The following is an 8,220-nucleotide window of genomic DNA, read 5'->3' on the forward strand; positions in this document are numbered from 1 at the left end:
ACAACTCCCATAAATGCTTTACTTATCGAAATTAGGGAATTACCTCTACACTTAAGGAGAACTGAGTGATCGTTGGCATACCGGGTTAAACTGCAAGGAACAGAAAAGGGAGATGTTGCATCAGTGGGGCTCCAAAATGGGAATACTGGGAATACTCGGAATGCACAGGGATAGGATTTGGGTGGACTATAGGCCAAAAAATTGAATATTGTATAATGAATAAAATTTGATACAGCCCTACCGTGGTGTTAGGTAATGTACCTCCATGGATATATCCTGACCCTAAAAATAGACTTGCAATTAAGCAGAAAAAAAGAGTTGTCAGAGAGGCAAATTCATTAAATTGAATATATAATGGAAATGTATCTAAAAAACAGATATTACAACTACTTGGTCTACACAGATGGTTCTAAAGACCCAAGTGATGGACATGTAGGTGCTGGTGTGTGTATCCCAGAATCAGATTCAAGTATATGCAAAATAATTCTAACCGCTTATCAGTGTACACAGCAGAAATAATAGCTGTAATTTTACCCTGCAATGGGTGTAAAACCAGACAGAGTGGTAATCTGTTCAGACTCCACTGCTGCAATATTAAGTTCAACCTCAGCCCAAACGTTCAGATGCAACCTGTTAACCTATCAGTGTTCGCGTTAAACCTTCCACGATTGGGCATATATGTAGATTTCTGTTGCATTTCTGCTGATGTTGGACTTAAAGCATAGTGTTGTGAGGTTTACTCAGGTGAACGGAGTTTCAACAACCAATCAGAATTCGAGACTTATTGAAATAACACGGACACGACAACAGTTTAGAAATAAAGAATATACATTTATTGGTTATGATAATGAGTTGGTAACAGGTTAATTGTGTAATATGTGTAATATGATGAATAAGATTATACGAGGAAATGATGATTTTGCAATGGCTAAACATAAAAGGCTGGCAGTACTACCATTTAACGAAGGTTCGCGTTATTGGTTAGTGATACGCTACTCTATTTTACTCGGTTAATTCGTTACATTAGTCACATAAACTACAAGGTCAAGGAATTTGCTATTCCACACCAACATACGCATAACAAACAAAACACAACAACAAACAGCAATAAAACAACCTAAACAGGTATTTAAAAGTTCATTCTATGCTATACTTTGATGTCAGTGTCAAATGTGTCAAGTATGTGTTCCAGTACTTAACGGTGATAATAAGGGAGGCCAGTCCTTAATTCCGTTAGGTGATGCTCGTTCAGCTCGTTCAGCTCGTCAGCTGGTCCCAGGGGTCCGTGGCAGGTGTGCAGGGACTTGGAAAACGTCTTCTATGAAGACAAGGTCGCGACGGGTTCCAGTCAAGACGACGAGTGTGCACAAATCTTCCACTTGGGTCCTGGCCGCAAGGGCGATACGGACGAAAAGTACGCAGATACGTGTTCCTCAAACAGCTGTAGATGGGAAATAAGCCGGCTTGGTTTATTCCGCGGACGTGGCAGGCCAACTCAGGCAAGTCACTGACACGACGGAACCCCACGTGTGATCTCTGTAATGTGATTGGTTTATTCTTTTGGCCACGAAAACATTTGCTTGGCTTGCGGTACTGGAGCAGTCAATGAAATGTGAACAGATAGACCATTGATTACTGTGTTAATGTTTAAGCTTGTTAATCGAGCTCCCCATTACTCCAAAAAGGGGGTGTTCCTTGCCCCAAGCTGGTGCTTAATTGATCACGCAGAGAGTTTATTGCAGGGTCACAAGAGAAAGGGGACCAGCACATACTTCCTTGGTGACCAAAAAAGTCTGGGAGCCAGAGGCCCCAAAGTTCCTGTGTATAGTTATGCATTACAGTAGAAAATGGATGATAAAATGGATAAAAGAGCTCTAAAATTGAACAGTGATGACATTTTAGCAATATCTTTTGGAAATGGTGAGGCAAAAGCACTAATAAAACATGGCAAAAAATGCAGGATATGCATTCCAAGGTTTGGGAATATTACAAGATACAGAGATTTGTTAAAGTAAGATCATATACAGGAAGACGCAGGAGAGAAGATGTTACACTCTCTTGGCTTAGATATGGACTCACAGGATTAAATGCAACACTTTATATCATAAGAGAGCATCTGATAAATGTGAGATATGTAAATGTACAGAAAACGTAGAACATGTGCTCTTAGAATGCAAGAAATACGATGCTGAAAGAGACTTTGTGGAAGGATGGGTGAAATTGGCAGAGAATGGAGCATCAAAGGATTGTTGGAGATTGGGGATAAACAGTGGGAGTTAAACAGGGCATTATTTAAACAATGAAAATAGAGGGTTAATATATATAATGTAAATCAATGTAATCAGCATGGTACTACACACTTTGTTACAGTAGGTGGCAATATGTGCCTTTACACAAGTTTACAACCTGCCATTAAGCCAAAGACAAGCAACTCACAAAAACTTTAACACTCTTCCAAAATGTCAACATGCAGCCTTTCAGCACGCAACCATAACTAACACGTGAAATCTTCTACACCCAACCCAATTTTCACCGCGTGAAAGGTTTCGTTAAGGGTTTGTCTTCAGCCAGGCTATCAGAGCTAGCCAGCTGAGCCACAGCGGAGAAGAGACGTCTCTTCCTGCTTCTGTTGTGATTTACTAGAGAGACCGTTTCAAACTCACAATGGCAATTAAGGACATTTCGCATATGTTCTTTTTCTTCCAACATTACATTTTCAGATCTTTCAGTAACAGTCCCTGCTGGACATGACAATTGCAAGTTTTGGAGTCCTTGTTGGGCTTCTGTTGGGTGAGTAACTTAGGCTACATACATGCATTTTGCATAAATAAAGGTGTGTGAATTCACAAGGTCTGATGAGTTGTTTAAGGCAGATTAGATGAGAGACATTCTCCCATCAATTTGCAATGTGAGAAGTGTGGGTTTTGAAAAATGTACTGCATTTCACAGTAAGAACAGTGCATATACATTATACAGTATTTACACATCTACATACACAGTGATGTAAAAAAAGTATATGCCCCCTTCCTGATTTCCTCTGTCATTGGATATTTGTCAAACTGAATGTTGATTTCTGAGCTCACCAGTGCTCTCTTTATTCTTAATGATGTTCCAAGCAGTTGATTTTGGTTGAGGTTTAGCCTATGTCTCTGGCTGTTTTTTATTCTTAATTCTCAGCCTCATAATAGCTTTCTTGACTTTCATTGGCACAACTCTGGTTCTTGTTGCAAATACCAGCAACAGATTCCAAATGTAATCAAAAGGCTAGAATCAAGACTAGATACTGAAAGCTCTCTTATACCTGCACTAGGCAAGCAGCTAAACACACCTGACTAACCAGAAAACCCTGAAACACCATTTGTCCCCAACATTATGATGCCCTGAAATAAGGAGTCTATGTATAAAAAGTGCAGTCATTTCTGCATGGTGAAACCATTGAATAAAAGCTGAGAATCTGCACTTTAGCCACATATGAACTGTTAAAATAGTGGAGACCAGACCCAAATCAAGAAAAATATTTATTTGTCCCCAACATAATGGAGCTCACAGTATAAATTGAGTTGTTTTCTCTTATGCATGAAAAGTCCAACACTGAGATTTCTCTTACGCTGACTGAACATCCAGTTTTGCGCTTGTTCTCATTCTTCCACCCCTAGCCCAGCTGGCAGTATTCTGTGTGGGTTTGTCTGTGAGTGTTGGTGATTCCCTCACTCTCCCCTGCCATGGAGACCCCAGCAGGGATGTGGAGTGGCGGTTTCAGCAGTATGAGTATCCTGAGTGGCTGCTCGTGGCCGAACTCCACACCGGATCCTTTTCCCCAGGAAGCGGCTTCCAGGGACGGGTGGAATCCTTCTACCTAACAGAGCCGGGAAACTACAGCCTCACCCTCAGTCCTGTGGTGTACAGTGACCTCGGCTTTTATGAATGCCAGTACATGGATGGGATCATACTTTCAGATGTGAAACTGGAAATTAGAGGCAAGTACATGTCACCATTTTTCCTACAGATTCAGAGAAAGTTTTTGGTGTTTGTGGATTTTATAGCCCAAAATGTTTTGTTTCAACAAGGATATTAATATTATTATTCTTAGGGTTGTTTTTGGGGGGACATGATCATTCCAGTCTGTATAAAACCCACAAGCCTGTGGTGGAGCGCATTGCTGATCAGGCCTCTCTCCCAGCAACTGGTTACTGCATTCGTGCATATGCTGCAACTTCTTCCCAAGATGCATCTGCTATGCATCTAACTCCAGCAGTAACAGTGGTCTGAGCGTGCATTCATCTTGTTGCCCAAGGAATCTTTGTCTAAGTACTCTTGTTTTTCGTCTGCTGTCTTAGCTCTTTGTGTCTCTCTTATGCTCACTTCAAAAGCTATGCATGGTAGGGTACTCTTACCTTAATCTTCACTTGGTCAGGTTTGCAGTAGCTCTTTTAGGCCAATAGTTCTAATGTTGCTTTGTGTTTTTGTGTGTGTCCAATAGTGATTAACTTTCTTTGATGTTATTATATGGTATATTTGTTGACTCTAATGTTGTAGTTGCTGTTTTGAGCTGCTTGTTTGTAGGGTTAAATAACTAGCCTCAGATTAGCTGGCTAAAGGTGGCTATACTCTGGCTCATCTTGTATTTAGGGGCCCGTGTTTTAATGATACTGAGTCGGGTAGCGTTTTTGAGGTGAATCCAAAATTGAACTGCCCTTTTTTGGATGTTATAGATTTGAATCTATATTTGTTTCCCTGAAATCTCTCTCTCTCTCTCTCTCTCTCTCACTCACTCAGTCCCATTAAATGTTCCCGTAGCGATGGGAAATTCTGCCAGTCTTCCTTGCTTTGGGAACATTAATATACAAGCGCGTGCTGATGATCTGGATGTCCTCTGGAAGAGAGGTGGAGAGAAAGTTTACGAGTTCCATAAGTACACCACCGCATATGGGCCCAGGTTTGAGAACAGAGCTTCAGTTTCCCCTGAACTAGCCCTCTATGGAAACCTGTCTTTAACCATCAGACAGACACGGTTTTCAGATGAAGACGACTACCAGTGCTTCTACAGCAGTCCAAAAGAGAGTGGGAACCCAGATTCTGTCAGGCTCATTGTTACAGGTAAAATTAAATCTTCAGTTTTGTAGAGGGGCCATTCTTTCGTAAATTACTTATAATCAGTGCAAACGTATAAATATTTAATAATTTACAGAAATATTGTGTAATGTACCTCACATTTGATGAAAAATGACACCAATAATTTTTGCATGCCATAATTTGCCATATATTATTTTGACCTTTTTACATGAATAAGCTGGCTGCTGTTGATAATGTGTTCATATCCCCTGTAAATATACATGAATGTGTAAAATATGCAAATATGTAAATGAATTCCCTGCCCTCACAGGCCACCCACCCCAGAACCTCACAGTGAAGGCCGGTGGTTTGCTCTCCATACCGCTCTATACCGCAGACCCAGTGAGGGTAACATTCAGTGCAGGCCTTGGTTCAGATGAGGTGCTGATGCTCGATGCAAATAAAGGCCCAGCCCGGTATGGGGAGCGTTGTGCTCAGAGATGTGAGCTTCTGGCCCAGAACTACACCCTTTTGCTGAGGAGTGTGACACTGGAGGATGCCGGAGTCTACAAGGTGACCGATCCTGAGACCAACAGGACCATCGGCTCTGTCTCTGTACACGTCTCAGGTACGGTCCTCCTCTTCAGATCTGTGTGTTTGTGCAGATGCAGGGCTCAGCATCTTATTGGTCCACTCTGTTATTCCACTGAATTATGGCTGCTGTAATCCATTGGGAAAATAATGGAAATAATAATAATACTAATATATATTATATAGAATAATAAAAAAGGCCGATTAAAGCAGTTACACATAACCTTTATTGTGCAGTTGTGTTCTTAGTTCTTCTCTCTTAATTGTTTTGGTTTGGCAGCACTGGCAAGTGTAAGAGATGATTAACTTCATTTAGTACATTTATTTTCCACAATGCCTCATGTGTGATTGTCATGCTCTGTCCCTTTAAGCACAGGAGACACAAAGATAGAGGTTTTAGTCTAAATGTTTTGCAATCTTAGGCCATTATTTCTAAGATGTTGCCTGGCTTTGTCTATTTTTATGTCTTCTTTTCCCAGAACTGCTAGATAAAACATTTGTCAAACAATGTCTGTTGCCCATCAGTTGACTAAATCCTGACAATTATTGGAAAGAAGACTGATTCCTTTTTTATTAGACTACAATTCTTCTGGAATGTGCATAAAATGAGTATTTTCACAATACCGTTGAATGTACTGAAATGTATCGGCCTATAGACTACCTGGCTCCAGAAAGTATGAAGATGGCCTGTTGAAGCCTTTAGTGTCGGGTTTCGCCTCTATCTGGCCACAGATTACTGTACTGGTTTTTCTGTCTGTATAGTAAAGCCGGAGAAAATGCTCTGATGCTTTTAAGCTGGTTTGCTGCTGTAAGACAGGCTTTAGGCACAGAAAATGTCCTAGGAGAGGGCAGTGGCTTATCTGACAGTAAAAGAATCACTATAATAATGTTTTTCAAATAGAACAAAGAAATAAATAACACCACCCTCCTCAAAGCACATTTTCAACTGAAACCACTACATCCACAGTCTCCTCCCACCTATGCTGGCACTTCCTGTTATATTGTTGGTTTACATAGTTACTTCAGTACCTACTACTAATGTAACGGACGGAGTGTAGCACAGTGGGTAAGGAACTGGGTTTGTAACCGAAAGGTCGCAGGTTCGATTCCCGGGTAAGGACACTGCCGTTGTACCCTTGAGCAAGGTACTTAACCAGAATTGCTTCAGTATATATCCAGCTGTATAAATGGATACAATGTAAAATGCTATGTAAAAGTTGTGTAAGTCGCTCTGGATAAGAGCGTCTGCTAAATGCCTGTACTCTAATGTAATGTAATGTGCTACTACAGTTAGTCAGACTGCTAACTTGGCATCAGCTCTGCTTGTAGTCTTAACCTTTATGGAGGCACTTTTGTAAGTCCCTCTGGATGTTTGCTAAATGTAAATGTATTATTATTATTGTTGTTATTTTTATTATTGTTGTTATTATCATTGTTGTTGCTATTAATATTATTATTGTAGTCTTCCTGTCTGATTATTTCCTGCTCTGCTGTCTTTTTCCTTAATGAGTCCCTCCATGTTCCCTCTTAGCCCCTCCTCCCTCTGCGGGACTCTCTGCTGGAGCAGTGGCTGGGATAGTGCTGGGAGTGGTGCTGCTGGTGTTGGGGGCCCTTGCTTTCTGGAGGTGCCTCCAAAGGTGAATGCCGAGGAGAGCCTGGTTACCAACCAGCCAGTTCTGAAGTTCTGACTCCAGCAGCAGAGCAGCAGGCATTCTGAATCCTGGCAGCCCTGAACCCCCTCCCTCTGTGTCCGAGACCCAGCCTGCTCTCCCCGAACCCCATCTCCCCGTGTCCAATTCAGATCCTTCTCCCTCTGAACCCCATCTCCCCGTGTCTGAATCAGATCCTTCTCCCACTGAACCCCATCTCCCCGTGTCCGAATCGGGTCATTCTCCCACCGAACCCCATCTCCCCGTGTCCGAATCGGGTCATTCTACCACCAAACCTTATCTCCTCAAGCCCGAAACGGAGCGCTCTGACCTGATTGAAATGCAGGGGAAAATGTCGTAGAGTGTGGAACCGCTATGACAATGTGCTGTACCTGCAGGGGAATCTGCTGGTATGAATTTAATTGGATCTGACATGAAAAGGGAGAGGGACAGAGGGGAAAGGACAGACTTTTGACACCCCTTCACCAAAATTTCTATTGTTATTGAGTTTTTAGTGAGCATACACACACACCTCAGACACACAGACACAGGCCCCCCTCAGTACGCTCACTAAATTCACCGACCTCCCGTTTTTAATTGTGTTCCTCCATTAATTCACTTTAGCCTGTCCAGACAAAAGATGCAAAAAAGATATCTTATGAAATACCTTGGTACCAAAATAGAAATACCAGGTGCTCAAAAGCCAGACTCTCCTTCTGACACGCCTCCTCCAACAAACAAAAAATCAACCTGGCACAGTTTGAGAGGGGGAGAGAGAAATGTATTAGTTTATTTCAAATATGCTTTATTGAATTCACATGATTCTCAATAAATACACACAAAGAGTATTTGTGGAAAAAATACAATAAACTGATATAAAAATACAATATTTTTTATAATATAAATAAAAACAAAATTAATCTCGAAA

The 8,220-nt window shown here is 41.4% G+C and overlaps 1 protein-coding gene across 1 annotated transcript; it reads left to right on the forward strand.

The window, feature by feature from the left end:
- Nucleotides 1-1,918: 1,918 nt before the first annotated feature.
- Nucleotides 1,919-7,771, forward strand: LOC135246743 (uncharacterized). Its single transcript, XM_064320056.1, has 5 exons — nt 1,919-2,790; nt 3,657-3,977; nt 4,777-5,097; nt 5,384-5,680; nt 7,175-7,771. Exons 1-5 carry the CDS (start codon nt 2,748-2,750, stop codon nt 7,282-7,284), a joined length of 1,092 nt encoding a protein of 363 aa, XP_064176126.1. The 5' UTR covers nt 1,919-2,747; the 3' UTR covers nt 7,285-7,771.
- The last annotated feature ends 449 nt before the right edge of the window (nt 7,772-8,220 follow it).

This window comes from Anguilla rostrata, unplaced genomic scaffold, assembly GCF_018555375.3.
Source record: "Anguilla rostrata isolate EN2019 unplaced genomic scaffold, ASM1855537v3 scaf0851, whole genome shotgun sequence".
Classification (NCBI taxonomy): domain Eukaryota; kingdom Metazoa; phylum Chordata; class Actinopteri; order Anguilliformes; family Anguillidae; genus Anguilla; species Anguilla rostrata.

Bases quoted from the DNA above. Each gene is read 5' to 3' on its own strand.
- LOC135246743 (XM_064320056.1), top strand. From the start codon at position 2,748: ATGACAATTGCAAGTTTTGGAGTCCTTGTTGGGCTTCTGTTGG. The intron at 2,791-3,656 runs GTGAGTAACTTA...TTCCACCCCTAG, and splicing joins CCTTGTTGGGCTTCTGTTGG to CCCAGCTGGCAGTATTCTGT. The intron at 5,098-5,383 runs GTAAAATTAAAT...CTGCCCTCACAG, and splicing joins TGTCAGGCTCATTGTTACAG to GCCACCCACCCCAGAACCTC.